Source organism: Lissotriton vulgaris, chromosome 4_1 (genome assembly GCF_964263255.1).
Source record: "Lissotriton vulgaris chromosome 4_1, aLisVul1.2, whole genome shotgun sequence".
NCBI lineage: Eukaryota > Metazoa > Chordata > Amphibia > Caudata > Salamandridae > Lissotriton > Lissotriton vulgaris.
In genome coordinates, this window is record NC_141691.1 from 1,948,886,897 (window position 1) to 1,948,904,177 (window position 17,281).

A 17,281-nucleotide genomic window follows, 5' to 3' on the forward strand; every position below is an offset into this window, starting at 1 on the left:
TTGTTTTCTTGTGTTTGCAATGCGAGAACTAATAAAAAATGTTAAAAAAATAAATTAAAAAAAAACAATATTTTGATACCTTTTTACCCCTGGTGCTAGATTACACTTCTCTTGCAAGTAGTTTTCCTGATGCTTGGGTAAAAGTCAGCAAATGCCAAGCGTAGGAAAGGTATTATTCGAAATAATGGCCTGGAAGTAAATGTCTAGCAAGACAATGGGGTAAATTAGAAGTCAGACCCTTTCTGCATACCACCCACAGGAAGTCACCAAGTGCACACTAATCAAAGAAAGGGAATACTGAACTTCTCATACAATCCAGCATCAGCCGTGCACTATCTGTTAGGTCTCTAACTGTTTACACTAAAAGCTTTCCCATTGTGTGGGAGTTAAAGGGAAACAGAAAGCAAACCAATTCTTACCATTTACTGTAATTTGCCCTGTGGTCCGAGGTACTCCAACCAGAGTGACTGGGTAAAGGCCAGACTCTGCAGGGAGAGAAAGAGCAGCTGGGAGAGATTCAAACTCCACTCCACTTGTCAGTAGACCCTGTAAGAAGATAGAAATAGACAGGATGCATATTACTTATTATGTACTTATCATGTGAGGAACAACTGCAGACAACAACAAAATCAAAAGAGCAAATAAAATAAAAAACAGACATAACATAATTCTGGTTAGCTGTGATAGAATAACGCAGTGAGTGATTCTGTGGAGGGCAAGATGTCCAGTTGATTGATCAGACTTGATTGAGTCAGGGCAGGGTCTTGGCTTGGTGAGTGTGTAAGCTGCGGGAGTGGTCTAAATAGCCATAGAGCCCTTCGGCTCAGACCTTTAACAAGGAAGCGGTGCCCAGGAGAGCCCACTACGGAGGGTTTCATTCCGCCCTAGAGGGTGGAACGTTCTAATTTGTAAAACAAAGGCCTCATGGAGCCCGAGGCGTTGGAAATCCGCGAGGCCTTTGTTCACAGCTGGTGCTGTGAACAAACATTGGAATGTTGTAGCTCCGGGATTCTACCGGCCATTAGTAACCCGGAGCACTCCATTGTCTTCAATGGAGCGTTCAACATCACAATGTTGTAATGTATAAAAGTCAATGTTTATGTTAAAATCAACAGTTGTTTGCTGGAGCCACCGGTGGCAAGTGCTGTGTAGGTTGGTTGGATGTTGACAGGTGGGAGGCTGTAACATCTGAGTGTGTATTTTGAATGTGGAATGGGAACCTGGGTATGAAACACAGGGATGTGCCCACTTGTTGGAGAATGGGTGTGAGCTCTGTGCTGGTCTAAACACATAACACATAGAATAGAGCACAGTGTGGTGATGGCCCAACTATGCACACAACATCTAAAGCTACAAGACCTTTCATTGCTGCAGGGTATTTCTTTTGTGCAATCATCAGTCCTTCAATAACATTGAAAAGGTTTTATTTCTACTTTTTTCCCCTTGTAAAAGCTTACTGCATGGCTTCCGGTAGGATGTTCTGGCCCTTCAGTGACTGCAGCTGGTCTTGCAGTAGGAATGGGATGCTGCCCTCCTCCAATCCCTCCCCGACCCTGAATTTTCCTCTATTCAGGGTAAATTCAGCTATAGAGCAATAGGCTTTTAGAGGTTCCTGCTTTGGGCCCCACCCTCACTTGCCATACTGGGTAGTTTATTGCTGCCGCGGGCCTTACAAGAGACCCTTTACTTAAGATTGCGTACTCGATATGGTTCATCATTCTGTATTAGGTATTATTGTTACAAGTCGTTAGAAGGGTCACTACATCTCAGTGCTGGACCGTTCAATGTATGCTCCCTTGTCGACTATCCCATTCAAACTGATGATCTCGTGCGGGAGCTGGTCTGGTATATCCTTCTTTCTTTTTTTCTGTAAGTAGGTTGAATGGGCACTAAGCCTCTGATTTTGTGATGTCCGTACCAGAAAGTTAGACAAATATGCATCAGTTGCAGGTAATTCAAAACTTTGCTGTAGAACCACTTCTAGAATTAAGAAATTCAACCATGCCACTCAAGGATCTAGACTTTATTGGTTTCCGGTGAACCAAAGAATAGCGCTTAGGGTCCTAGGGAGTGTAGTTAAGTTTATAACACTTACTGTGGGCTCAAAAACCCGAGTATGCAGAGTTCTGCTGTATAAAATGACAGGGTGGCGGAAGGTGTCACAGATGGCGCTGCCTTTGGGGCAGCTATGTTAGTCTGAACCAGATTCCTCTTATGTTTAAATCCATATTCAGGCTGGACATGCTTGTTCAAAAGTCTCTTTCTATAATATTTGTTCACAAGTAGACCTGGGCAAAGTTTTAAACATGTCAGCAAAATTAGCAACTTTCAGGTTCGGCAAAATGCCATTCATGTATAAATAACTGTGAATGTATATAGGACTCAGATGTATAATGGAAATAAGTTGAAAGGTAATACCTTGGGTAACTATGTTGTAGAACAGCTCAGATTTGTGTGTGAAAAATTTAATAAATAAAGTTTTTTTTTAAAAACTACTTGAATTTCGCTATACACAATTTTGTGTAATGTTTGCCTGCTGGAGACTGGTTTGTGTATAAATTGTCTTGTCTGGAAGCATTTTCTTCTTGAACGCATCTTGTGCCTGTATATCATGCAACAGTTTTACGCAGGGCGCACAATCACCTAAGAAGAGGCACACAAAAACCTAGCAAATCACAGTTGGCTCAGAAAAAAGATATTTCAACGTTTTCAAGGCACTGCACAACAAAAAATCCGATTCTCTGGGCAAAAGCCCCATCTGTAGGAGTGATTCCTACTTATGAAAAACCTCTCCTGAGGTCACTCTTTCTAATGAACCCAAAAACAACTGTGGAACTCCAAGAGAATTATTGGGGGGGGGCTTGGGGCACCGCTGTATGCGGCGACCTCCCTAACCCCCCCCCCCCCGCACAACTGCAATTTTCGTGCAATACCCCTGCTCTCCTGGGGTTCTACACATATAAACTCAGGACATATTGTCCTGACCGGGAGCTCAGGTGGTCAGGCTAGCTGCCCACCCACCTGGTGCACACCCTCTTCCACTAGTAATGGAGCAGAATTCTGCCACCTCTATCCCCCGGCGTAGAAACAATTGTTACACGCTTTATGGCTACACTGCTCTTGAGCTGCTGCGAGTACGATGAGGTACAACCGCATGCCTCGCATGCATGGAGGCCCCCCTCTCAACAGTGTCTCTTGACAAGGCCTGGGGGCTTCCCAGTGGTTTTCTTGCAGCAGCTCCTACTTCAACAAGGGAGCCTTCCTGTGTGTCTTGGACTGGTGGAATGCAACTGTACTCCGGGCCTGTTGGTTCCCAAGGAGGACTCACAGGCACAAGGGTCACTAGGGGAATAAGAAGATGCTGCGCTCAGATGGCGAGTGGAAATACTAGATATCTCTGGTTTCCTTGGGCCTCCTGGTCTCTAAATGTTTTGGTGGTTTTCTTGGTAGCTTTATGTAGACAACCTTCCTCAGCTGAAGAAAACAATTGGTGTCCTGCCCTCCTGCCCCTCAGGTCCTTGTCGAGGTCTTCAGGCAACTGCACCCTGTGGCACTCAAAGCAGGCTTCACTACCTGCCTCTCCTCCCCAGTCCCAAGGCCTCCTGCCACTTGCAGAGTACCTATGTCTCTTGCAGGAGTCTGGGTACCCCTTCAGTGAGCACCTGCACCCACAACTGGCCCATGGGGACAAGCTTACTTCACGGTCCCCAGCAAGTCCTCCCTAAGGAACAGTAGAGCCAGAGTCCAGGTTGGTTCCTCCACTTCAGACAGGGGTTAATAAACATGCAGAGCCGTCCTTCATCTTCTATAGCTCCTTCGTTTCTCAAAGTCTCTGCACCTGTGTCAGACTTTAAAGGTGGAGGTTGAGAGTTTTATATGGTGGGATTCCGAACCGAATCTAGAAATCCAATAGCACAGCTCAAGCCCTGACTGACACTTCTTGGGAGCAGCCTACAGACTAGCCCACTCCACTCCATGCCCAGCATGGCTCGACAAACCTGAAAAATGGTACTAGTCCTGCAGGTCTAGTACCTTGAAAAATCTCCTCGACCCAACAGTAATCTACTTGACCTCCGTCTCTAAAAGCAGAGCAAATGTGACAAGATAACAAGATTTAAAGGCATCTTTGTTGCTCATTTGCTTTCTGAGCAATAAAAATCCCTTTAAATCTTGTTATCTTGTCACATTTGCTCCGTTTCCAAAGATGGAGGACAAAAGTTTGTATGTTTTCCTACTCGCCAGAAAGGGTGAGTAGGAACTAAAAATAGCTCGACCTCACAAAATTTACCTCGCAAATGCGAGCGGACGAGTGGATTTGTCAAGCCAGAGGGCAGAAGCAAGTGACGATCTGTACGACCCCTGTGTGCCGATACCTCACATTATGAAACCGGTTAGTTTCCTCCAAGACTTGGAAATGGAGCAGAGTTCTGCCTCTTCTCTTTCGTGCCTGTGACGGGGGCTTGCACAGGCTTATCAGCGAATGTCAGCAAATCACCTCTATGCAGATTTCTCCGCCGCCCCTTCTTCTGCCAGGAAAGGCTGATCCCTCCAAAATGGGTCTATTGCTCAGGCTAGGTTTTGATCTGCCTGTTGGTCAGCAGAGTAATTTACTTGGTCCACTAGCGTAGTTCAAACCTGAAGCTCATTAGAGGAGGGAAATATGTAGGGCTAATATCAAGGAGTATGTGTAAGGCAAATGTATATTTCATATGCACTCGGGACACTTGTACATAGGAAAAGTCACGTCAGTCACTTTGATTGTGAAGACAATCCAAAACAGCATTTTGTGTAGTTTTCCCACAAAAATTAAGCACAACCGGCTTACATTTTAGTATAAAAGAAAAGGGATATTTTTTTTAATTACAAGGCCTGCACAAGCCAGAACCAATGTATTCCAGGTCTTTTCTGCAGCAGAACTACCTTTGCGTAGATACCAGGCTGAGTCAAGAACAGTCTTACTCGCTAATACTGCACGTGGGTGCACATGTGTTTGCATGTAACCAGTGCAGGTCTCATACCTCAGCTTTTGGGCAGTGATGGGATAGATCGCAACCATTTTGCCAGAAACTTAAAGTGGGAAAGACGCCATTAAGAGGTGTCACAGCAGAGATTCGACAACCATGAGGTCCAAAGTGAAATATTCAGGGGGTGGAGGGGTGTGGGCTGGTCAAAAACCTTCTGGAAAGGAGCACTATAAATGATGCTGGAAGGTCACAATGACTTTTGGCTTGTATTGCCATGATGACAGACCATTCCAAATATCCTTGAGGTCGTAGGGATCACTCTGCAGTATCAGAGGGAGGCTGCATGCACATGCTGCTGACCAGCATACAGGGCACTGGATCTGTGATGGAAAGCTGGGCCTCCAAAGCCTCCTTCACTGGCTGAGCCATCGGGCATAGCTCTGGCAAGGTGGTGCAAACGCAGAGACTGTATGCTGTATAACTTCAATGTAAGAAATGGGGTTATAAGTGGGGAAGGATTTAAGTCTTTCACAAATAAGAGGGTCGCAACGGTCTTATTACTGGGAACTAAGCACTCCATTGTAGCACTTGACTCTCTCAAGATAGATGAGCACAGAAGTCCCAGACTGACTCTGGGGAAGTGGTGTGGACCAAGAATCCCAATTTGTAAGCATGCAACAACAATACTCAAATTATTGTCCAGTCATTGCGTTTTTTTTATAGGGAACATTACTTTTATTACACACACTACTAACTACTATGCATTAAATTACAAATGTGTACATCAAGAAGGAAATACATTTGATGGCACCCTCATATCATATTACACACCTAGTGGGTGCTGACAACCATAATCACAATGTCCCCCACCCATTCCAGATGCAATATCACAATATAAGGGGGTGCCATTTTAAATAAAGGCAGGCCTACTGGCTTTGCAGGGTTCCCCACAGTAATAAAATTAACTATATTATACTTTGTCAATGTAACATAGCATAGGGGGTGTCAGTATATACAAGGTAGGCTTACTGGCTTTGTCAAAGGTGTCACCACATTGACCGAATCATCCAATGTCATGTTTGAACCTTATATCATTAAGATAAGCAAACACAACATAAACAATCAATAGTAGACATTAAAATGGGAAACCTTCATTGTTCAACCTCAACATTATCAATTAAGTATTTTAACTTCAGAGTTGTGTGTCAGAGTCCTACTTCATGGTCTACAGGCTGCAACATGCAGCTATAGGACCAACCACAAGGGGTCAGTGCTCATGTGGAAAAGGCTTTGGGAGAGCTTCGAAATAATGGAACACCTCTCTCAGGGGCATGTCTACAACAACCCTAGGAGACTTAGGGCAAATGTAAGGGGCAGTATAAGAATGCGCTGCTGCACCTCCTTCAGACGTTGGTTAGGCTATGGACATTTTGGGCTCTCTCGTGGAGCATTATGGGGCACCCTGCCATGGTCTGACACGATCAAGTAAGCAGGAAACTGTTTGTACACGGCAGTCTTGTGCCACTATGTCTCCTTTTTACATTTTTTATTCTGGGTGCCATTGCCCACTGGGCATCCTGGGAGCAGGCAGGCGGTGGAGGCAGCATGGGAAGTCTACTCACTGGTTAGAGGAGGCAGACCTGGAAGCAGAGGTCAGCCCGGGACCAGGGTTCAATTCCCGGCTCGGCGGGGTCTTGAGTCCTAAAATGTCCATGGACTTGACAATTCTCGCTCCGGTGCCTACTCGATTCAAGAGTTCACACTCTGCGACTCTGGGCAATAGCTTGCTTAATCTCCACAACGGCCCCTCGCGGCGGAATGCCTGGCTTTCACCTTGCGGATACCCTGCCGGGGTTATCTCACAGGGGAATACCAGGACAGGTTCCCTAAGCAAGCGCTTAGAAACCGCTCGGTGATTTGCGCTATATAAATTCCTGTACATTTACATTTACATTTCACTCCTGGCTGCCCCAGTCGTTTCCCTGGGGGAATGCACACTTCTAGTGCTGTACAAGGGAGTTGGAAAATCCTCTGCTGCGCCAGCAGGAGTGGCAGCTTGCTTCCCCACTCCCACCTGCAGAGGAAGCAGCAACGTTGGTGCTGGGCGTACACACCTCACACCACCAAGGGGTGGGGCGAGGGCAGCAAACCACAAACCTAACTGTACCCAGACTCCGGAAATGTGGTTCCCAAGGTAGGAAAAAAAAAAACTATTTGCGCTGGCCTCAAGAGGCACAAATATGCTAGCGGAGGGGACCTTAAAATAACCTTAAAAGATGTGGATGTGGATTACTCAAGGAGACGCAGGCTACTCCAGGATTAGGGTTAAGCAGAGAGATCTCCAACTACGGCTAGAGAAAACTTTATCCAGGTTAATTAGGAGACTGCTGACATTACGCTGGGCAGAGGTTTGTGTCATTTGAGGGTGCAGCTAAAAATTTGAAAGGTTGAATGTTGGTACATAGGATAACCTGCTCATTAGTTTAAGTCACCACTTCCAACAGGGTAAACCTGCAACAGATGAAATGTTTTTTGCAAAATGACTCAATTTCTTGTGAGGGATAGGAAGGTTTTCTTTGAATTCCAGGGGTTAAGTGTCTCATTATTCCGGGCACTCTATGTGGACAGAGGAAGCAGCTGGTAGGGTATCTAGGTGATGGTTAGAGCTTCAGCAACTCTAAACATCAACAAAGTTTAAGTTCGACCCCATTTTATATTGCTAGTAGCTTGCAGCAATCCATTGTCAATCAGGCAGCAAAAATTCCCGGTAAACTACTCTGGTAGGCAACTATGTTTATAGCACCGATAGAATCCATCGAAAAGCAGGGAGGCAAAAGAAATGGAAGTGGGCTGTCCCTTCTTGTTTCCTGTGGATAGCATCCATACTCCTTTTTAGAATTTCATTTACGCATAGTCATATTTGCGATCATCTTTTCGGAGAACTAAAAATGTATCCCATGCAGTGATTCTGACCATTCATTGGCCAAAATGTATCCGTGAGGCTCATGATCGGAGAACTCATCACATATTATTTCAATGTTTAAGATCATGCCATAGGAGGAAAAAAAGAGATCAATATAATCAGGTTATCTGGGTTTTACAAAGGTGGCTTAACAGGCATCTTCTCTGCAGGACAACCACACCACACACCAAAAAATACTATCAGAGCCACCAAAGATGACCCAGCAGTATGAGCGTTACAGAAAGTTCTCTTCCCATACCCCAAAATGTAGAGGGACTAGTTTAAGTTTCCCAAAGAGAGCTAACATTCTAAAAATACCCCTGAACCTTGGGGCAAAGAAACAAAATGGCAGAATGGAACAGTTGGGAAAAAAGCCACGTCCTTACTTTCCACCCAAAATTGGTTCTATATTATGTTTTGCATTCTCTCCACCCTTTTCTGCACTACAAAACAGCCTCACAACATTAAAACTTTTGATACAGGACCTTTGGGTACCAACCCTACATTTAATAATTCTTTCAATGACAAGCAATTGTCAAAGGCTTATAAAAACCTTGATAAGCCATGAGGGGAATGAGGTCAACTGCACCCACAACTGCTAGATGTTGATTTGGGAGAAGACCCTATATTTGTGGACTAATCTTAACTAAATAAGAGCTAATCACAGAAACACCAACCAGGATTGGGGCTTGGATTTTAAGAATTATTTTCAGAATAAAGGAGAAGAGAAACAGGGAATGGCTTCTCACAAGATCAAAAACAAGGGATCAAACGATTCTCCCTTAATTAGACACCAGGAAAAATGAAGAGGGTAAAACTGGATGAGATAAAGAAATCATCCAACTCATTTAGACGACATGCACCCTGGCAAAGCCACAGAATCAGGAATGGAAGAAGACCAACTCCGGTGGGAGGTTGTGCCATGTGCAGCATCATTCAAGAGACGGGGCTTCAGACTAAAGCGGGCTATCGGAGATGCTTTCAGCTTAGGTAGAAGCATGTGTCGACGGATCACATTACATTGTCGTTACTCACATCCCAACTAATTTGGACATTTAGCCAAATAAAGTAGGCAAATCGGATCGAAATTCCTGATTTTGTCATCCTCATAAAGTGCTCACCGTGGACTACAAGGAATCTGCACTATGAAGATTTTCTATGGTCACCTATGATTCATGCTTGCATTATGATTAAGGATAATACTATTTATTACATTATCGATGTGGAATTCCTAATTCGAAAGGACAAAAACATTGAAGTAAGAAAATGTAGCCAATTAAGCAGAAAGCCAATTTAATGCAGATTAAAGGGCATGACATTATCTAGTTTTTGAACACAAATCATTGATTCAATCCGAACCACAAGTGAATAAAGACTGCAGTAACCGATGCCCTACGGTTAATTCCAACTTCTAGCGTATGGTTCATGATATGCAATTTAGAGTTCGAATGGCAGGGGATTGGTTAGAGACCACGAGTCGTTTATAAAAGAGACATTAAGCAGGTACCAAATGGCAATATATTTTCATCAATGTGGTCCAGAATGAAATGGAAAGCCAATGACACAAAACACACACATCTGCAGAAAACTGAGCAACTTAATCCAAGGAGAACATATCAAAACATTTGGGTAATGCAAAAAAGAATTCCCAATCTTTGAAAATTCCTGCCTTCAATACTATCAATGGAGACACTTGTCATTAATCCCAATGACACCCTTGTTGCTACACAACCCCTCAAGTAATTTGTGAAACTAATCTGCTTCTTTAAAGGCACAAAATGCCTCATCTCCAAAACATATCGGACCATAAAAGACACGGGCCAGATCTACGACTGGATTTAGCATACGCAAATCCTTGGGGGCCATGTACAAACACTATTTTGCGAGTCGCAAATAAATTGCGACTCGAGTTGCTATTAGGAAGGGGCATTCCCTTCCTTTTAGCGACCCCAAAGTCATGTATGAATGTTTTGCGACCACAATTGCAGTCAAAAAAACACTTGCAAATTACCATCCTCTTCAAGAGGGTGGTAACGCACTCGCAAATGCAGGGAAAAATATGTTTAGGGGCAGGCAGTGGTCCCAGGGATAACTGCCTGCCCTTAAAAAATTAAACAAAAACGTTTCATTCCTTTAAGGAAAACGGGCTGCATTAAAAAAAAACTGCTTTATTGAAAAGCAGTCCCAGACATGGAGGTCTGCTGAGCCCAGCAGGCCACCATCCCTGGGAGGGCCAGCCATTCCAAATGGGGTAGCAAATTGGGAGTGGCTCATTAATATTCATGAGCCTCACATTTTTGCGACCCCATTGGGAATCGCAATCAGTGTCTTTGACACTGTTGTATATTCTAATTTGCAACTTGCAATTTGCGACTCGCAATCGAGCGCAAATTGCGACTCGAAATTTAGAAAGGTCGTACATCTGGCCCTTAAAGCTGCTTGCAAATATCCATACTAAACACACTAGGAGGCAGACCAATCTCGGATAAACAAAGGCAAGATATCTAGCATGATATACCTAAGATGCATAAAAGCATATCTCATAGAAAATGTGTCTGCAAGATAACGTATCAATGGCACCTTACTCCTGTATGATTGAAGAGAATATGTGTTTCGACCTCCAGGTTATGATGGTAATGTACAGCCAACTGGTGACTTCCTTACACGTTACATGTGTAGGTTTCCAAAGCTCTCTGCGTCTTATGAAATGGACCCTAAGTTTCCCAAGCCCAGCTGACCCTGGTATCTTAATTTTGGGGCACCGACCAACTACAATAGAGGGCATGACATGTGCAGACAAGAAATTATTGTGCCACATATGTGAAGCAGCCACAAGTCACACCGCACTCTTTTGGAAAAAGAATTAAGGCGCCACTGCTTCACATTGATTCAATGGATTCTGGCACACATTAGCAACGGAATAAATATCACACAAACCGAAAAGACATTCATAGTCTGCTGGCAACCTCTTATTGGTTAGATGTCGAGGCTTGAATTTCTTTGCTTCACAAGTAGATTGAGAGCTATCCAGCAATTTGACTCTAGACCGCGCGATACCTGTAGAAGGGATAGCGATTTACCTCCATTAATGCCATAGCCCCTTTCGGACATGATAGTAATGCAGGAACGACGCCCCCCTTCTTTACTGATTCACCCTCACCAGGGTTGGAAGATGTTACCTAGATAAACTATCAAGCCAACTATCCATCACTAGGACTCCCGGTTATATGGGATTTATATGTTTGTCATTTCCGTCTGTGTTTATCCATATTTACTTTTTGCTAATTTGACCTGTATGTATCGATATGTATTTTAGATTTTGTGAAAAAATGACGCTGAAAAGTGTATATTTCTGCATTTATTTAACCAGTTAGTGTGCGCTTGTGCATGAACGCCTGACAGGTTTCACGCATATATACACACTCAGATGGTAAATGTTAGTATCAAGGTTATGCAAATCTACGGCTGTTTAAGGCTCTTTACTAAAATCCCTACATATTTTTTTTATCCCCTTGCCTGACAATCTGCACAGCTATTGGCCTGGCAGTCACGATTGACAGCATTTAGAATAACTCAAAATTTCCGTTTTTAACCACATTTAAATATTAATACAGACGGGAAAATAAGTTGTTTTCTGTCTGTATTTATCTGTAAAAATCAGTAAAAACGGAAAACAGGGAGCTTTTTTAATCATCGACTGGCTCCCACAAATCTGACCCTCCGAGCTTCGATCTCTTCCTCTGAAGTTCTTCTCCCTTCTTTTCCCTCTCTTTCGTCGATTGATTTGATATGGGATTGGGGGTAGGTCATTACTAAGCTAATGGTGGTTCTTTTTCTTTTTGACTGCAGGGAGACTTTTTGAGGCCAGGCCGCCACAATTCAGTTTGAATGACAACGATGGGCTTTTCAATTCTTTATTATTTATCTATCACTCATTTGCAGCCTCTGCATAAGAGTATGTAATATGCGCCATTTTATTCAGACTGAAAATCTCAATACAAAGATTTGAACAAAAATAACACATAGATCAGACTTGCTAACTTGGAAATTTTAAGCAGATTACTGCCAGTACAGATTTTCTGTACAGTTACAGAGAACACATTGAATAAGAACAATAAGCCAAACATGTTTACAAATACAGCAGCAGGATCCTGGGGCATCATCTTAGCCAGGGCAGTGAACCCTAAATTCAAGCTGTGCCGACTACATTGTTCAAGTAACTTGCCGCGAGTAATTCTGGAATCCAGCAACTCCGATGCTCCCCTTTCTGCTCACCTAGAACATGACACTTCACCAGAGGACTTGGATAACTCCAAGAACGAAATGTTACTAACGGCTTTAAATAATGCAGCCTGTTTTTGTTATTCCCAGTAATGTCTTTTTTTGCATATTTTTTATATAATCTGCCTGGGTTTTGGGCTGAATTTCATGCGAGGGTACAAGAAAGAAAGCAATTATTCGGAATGCAGCCTGGGTAGTTCATTTTGTTAAACCAACACATTTCTGCGCCATTACTTATTAATTAATTGTAATGCGGAGTGTCAATCAGCCGCACTCCGAGGCAGCCAGCACAGCAGATTCTTGGCTAATGGACCCTGTGGTTTCGTCGCTGACAAAACAGGGATAGAGCGCCCCTTCCTTGCATTGTGGTTTTCAAATGTTCTTGAAGTGTAACTTGGCTCGAGTACAAGAAGCCATCGTCTCAGGCGACTCCTGAGGCAGGAGTTAGAAACACAGCCCCGGGGTCTGTTGTTCAGTAAATGAGTGGTCTCGCGGGAAAACGGGTTTGACATGAATTCAAAACACTGTATTTTAGTATATTTTGCAGAGCAGCCACGCAGAAGGAGGAGGTCGCTGAAAAAGATGGGAAAAGCGCCTGGGGTTGAGACAGGGTGTGGCGAGAGCAAAACAAAAATAATATTAAACACATTATAAAGGCAGGGGATCAAAAATAAACAACTGTTCAAGAATTGTTGGCCCTCCCAGCAAAATATAATGTTACTGTTGGAGCACTGCCTGGCCTTTACTTGCAATTTGGTGCCACCGAGTGTTGGTGACGTAAGGATGCGACCCTCACTCGTCTTATGGAAGCACCAGTCCTACCCAGCGGCATAGGAAAGAAGCCTCAATGCACTATTCAATCACATCTGAGCAGGAACAGAGGGGGATGAGAGCCTAAAGATAGGCAGACGTAGAGTCTCTGTATACACTTAAATTACAGGACTTACTAGCACATGGAAATATCTCCATGCATAGATCCCGTGCCACTGGAACTCAACTTGACCTCACTGTAACCTCATTTGGTCTCTAAAGCTAGTCAAGACCTACCTTCTCGATTATCTCAGTGGCTTAGTGTCGTGTACCAGGTCTGTCTACCATTTAGAGCACGAAAAAGGGCCACCATTGTTTATTTCACCTCCAATGTCTTGTGGTCTTGTGTTTTCCAATGATCCTAAAAAACACACCTCTGTTACCCATCAGGTTAGTATTTCTTCTGTGTTCTTCTCAACTTCCACAATCGTAAGTGGGTGAAGAAGTTTTGGCCTCTAGGTTGTTGAGTATTTGCGCCCTCCTTAGAACCGCACAAACCAGGGTAAAAAAAAATTCAAGAGGGCGTGCGGACCCGGCACTGAAAAGGCGGGAGGTGGAGGGGCCGCTATTATAGAAAACCGCGCCAGATACAATTTCACCCTTCAATGCACCTACTCAACACAAATCCCTTCTTTCTACAGTATTCAGTGGCTTCTAGAACGACCTCACAGTGAATCTTTGAAAATGCCTGCTCTTTTTCATACACTCTGATGATCATATCTGCCCTGAACAAATAATGCCTCTTCCTCCCACATCCACCTCGCTGCCAGACCTCTCCATAGCATCATGCTCCCAGTGGCAGGCACGGAGCACCTCTCGTCTCGCCACCCTCCTGGATAAAGGAATGACTATTCCCTGGATGGTTCAAGCGGTGCTTTTTGTTCCACCTGATTACTTATTTTACATTGCATACTTTGTACCTGACATCCACCCATGTGTGCCTAATGCGCCTGCTGACGGCTCTGCAGAGAGGCAGCTCGCAGCCTCGCCGCTCCCCTATAAAAGCTTCCCGCGCAGTTTTCTAGGAATCCATTTGTGTAGGTTCACTGGTGTGTCTTTGCTTAGCGCGAGCGGCTGGGAGGCATCTCAGCGCCTGCCTGTCAGGCGCGGCCTTTGTTTTCACCATCACTTCCGAAGCGTCATTTCTCAGGCGCTGCTCTGCGCTGGAACAGCAGCGCAATACCTTAACACACTGCCTTGAAACAAATCCAAAGTGGACATTTTCGGAGCTCTAGGGTGTCGTTGTTCTCATTACTGAGATTAGAAATAATAAGGTCTCGATACATTCCAGGGCTGCTCTGCAGGAGCGAAGACTTGGCCCATGGTGCTGAAATGCCAACGTCCAGATTTGTTATTTATGGAACTGTTTCACAAGCGCAAGGCCAACATCGACCACTCCGCTTCTCAACTGAGTGTGACGTATTTCCTGATGAGGACAGAACTTCCGTGATGGAACGTTCCTTCTTTCCTGCGCCATTGAACCGACTGCCAGTACTGCTGGGAGTCCCTGGACACTCGAAACAGGGGCGGCTCTAGGCTCATGGCGGCCCTGGGCAGGGAGCGTAGGTAGGGGGCCCCGGAAGAGGGGGTTCGGGCAGGTCGGAGCACAGAGCCCAGTGAAGAGGGGGGGTCAGGGTGTATGGAAGTGGAACAGAGCCAGAGGCCGCCAAATCCCTGCTAGTGGCCGCCACGCAAATATGAATCCATCGTCAGAGGATTATTATATTAAGGATATATATTGGTGTGGTGGCCCCTGGGGTTTGGTGGCCCTGTGCAGGGGCACAGCTTGCACATGCCTAAGGCCGGCCCTGCTCTAAAACAATTAGTACCAGCTCCACAGAGAGCTCTGAATGCTGCCTGTGAGATATGTCCCTGTTGTGCCACCCCTCCCCCATCTGATACTACTAACTTTAGGATCTGTGAGCTTTACCCAGGGCTTTAAGTGGGATGAAACAACTTGGGGTTCTTTCAAAGGGGCGTGGACGATGCAGTTAAGGGCGTGGCTTAAAAACACATAAGTGTATTCAACTGGAGGGAGAGGGGAGGAGGGGCGGGTTCCACTCATACAGAGTGGGAGGTCCATCAACAGCGGATGCTCCTGAAGATCAAGACAAAAAGGTGCTGAGCTGTTCCTCAGGAGGAGAAATGTATGTGTCACTCTAGTGTTTTGGTGCCACTGGTCTCAGTGAGGTCACAGTTGGGCATCCATTTTGTTGGATGTAATGCCCTCACACACCCTTGCAGGTGTCATGCTTCATCATCTGGGCTGCTCCTCGTTGGGTCGGCGGTGCAATACCAAGCGGGCTCACCTCTAGGAGGGGCACTTTATCGGAGATCTTTTATCCAACAGGCGTTTTGTGAAGTGCGGGTGTGGGGCCAGAGTTGTGTAGACGAGTAAGTGAGTTAAAATAAGGCTGGGAGTACCTATGAGAAAATTTAATAGTTAAACCAAATAAAGATCCCAAAAAAATCGAGTCTTACAGACCGATTTCCCTTTTAAACTCAGATCTGAAGATTTTTTTCGGGAATACTAGCAACCAGATTAGCAAAAGTTATCAAGACAATCATACACCCAGATCAAAGGGGGTTTATACCTGGCCGGCAGCTCAACGAGCTCACGTTTCAGGTGATTGGGGCAATAGACTTAGCAGATGAGAGAGGACTGCCACTCACCATCGTAGCAATTGATGCTGCTAAAGCATTCGATCAAGTTAATTGGGTGTACCTCTGGGAGACCATGACAAGGTTTGGGTTTCCTTCCATCTTTATTGAGGGAGTTAAAACCCTATACAGGAGCCCCCAGGCCAAAGTCCTGATTAATGGAGGTCTATCAGATTGGTTAAACATCTCCAGAGGTACCAGGCAGGGCTGTCCCCTGTCCCCCCTCCTGTTTGATGTTTATATCGAGCCCTTTGTCTGCTCCCTGAGATCGGATTCCGTTATTTCACCTTTTAAAATGGGGGAGTTAGAACTTAAAACAGCATTATACGCAGATGATCACCTCCTATACACTGCAAACCATGCTGAGGCAATTCACAGGTTATTTAAATTAGCTGAAGATTTTGGTAGGGTATCGGGCTGCAAAATCAATAAAGAGAAAACCGATATAATGAGTTGGAATAACGTAGCCCCACTACAGAGGGCTAAACAAAAAATTCGATATTTGGGAATATATCTTACGCAGAAATTAGCAGATACTTCTAAAACCAGCTGGCAGACAGTGGTGAAGTAAGTAAGTTACTATCTAGGTGGGGGGGGTCTGCCCTTGAACATTTATGGAAGAGTGAATTTGGTTAAAATGACCATCCTCCCCAAAATAACCTTTTTGTTTAACACCATACCCCTATCATTTAATCCCAAGGATATTGCCAGCCTCCAAGGGAAGATTGGATCATTTATTTGGGCCACAAAATCACCCAGGACAGCCTGGAAGAAATTGAGGAGAGGGCTGAAGTTGGGAGGCCTGGCTTTACCTGAATTGTTTTTATACTGCTATGCCTTCCAGTTCAAGAACTTTAGAATGTTGGCCAATAAGTTAGTCGCCTCCTCGCATGGCCGTCTCTTCCAGGCAATGTTATCGGACCAGCCACAGGGTTTTGAATTTTTTCTTGATAAATTCGGGGACCAAAAATTTTACAAAAAGGATCGCCTGACGATTCTACAGGCGGCACTTAAAATCTGGTGATATATCCGGAGGGTTCTGGGGATCCCCTATTACAACGTACAAGCCCCAATATGGGACGGTTAGATCGATTGGCACAGCCACTGAAAGAAGCAGGTTTGGAAAAGTGGGGGGACCTTTATGTTAATACTCGGCTTTTAAATTGGGAATCTCTAGCAAATCTAACGAAGGGGTCCCTCACTAGATTTAAGTACTACCAACTGTCATCATGGTGGGGAAGACAGTGTTGGGGGAAGGACGAGGAGACCCAGATTCTTATTTTTATCGGTAGAGGGAGAGGTTGGAAGCGGGCGGTCGCCTTCTAGTATAACACTCTGGTGGCGGTAAAAGATAATCTGGACTCTGAATTAGCGAGTCTCTGGGGCAATGTTCTAACTGAGAGCCCAGAGGAGGTACAGAAAGTTTGGTCTGACGCATTCACTATGTTTCAAAAGATAATCAAACCAGCCAACCTCAGAAGAAACCACCTGTTTACAGCCTACAGGGTATATTGGACCCCTGCTAAGTTATCCAGGATATCAGCTGAAAGATATCACTGTCCGAGATGTAACCTTCCGGCAGCTGATGATCAACACATGTTTA

At 44.6% G+C, this 17,281-nt stretch overlaps 1 protein-coding gene across 1 annotated transcript in view; it reads right to left on the bottom strand.

Annotated features, from left to right (window-relative positions):
- The window catches only part of TRAPPC9 (trafficking protein particle complex subunit 9), a 2,581,727-nt gene that overhangs the window by 2,035,278 nt on the left and 529,168 nt on the right, over nucleotides 1–17,281 (bottom strand). Inside the window, exon 13 of the mRNA XM_086966259.1 lies at nucleotides 420–546. Coding sequence (XP_086822385.1) covers nucleotides 420–546 — 127 coding nt within the window. The remainder of the gene's footprint in view (nucleotides 1–419; nucleotides 547–17,281) is intronic.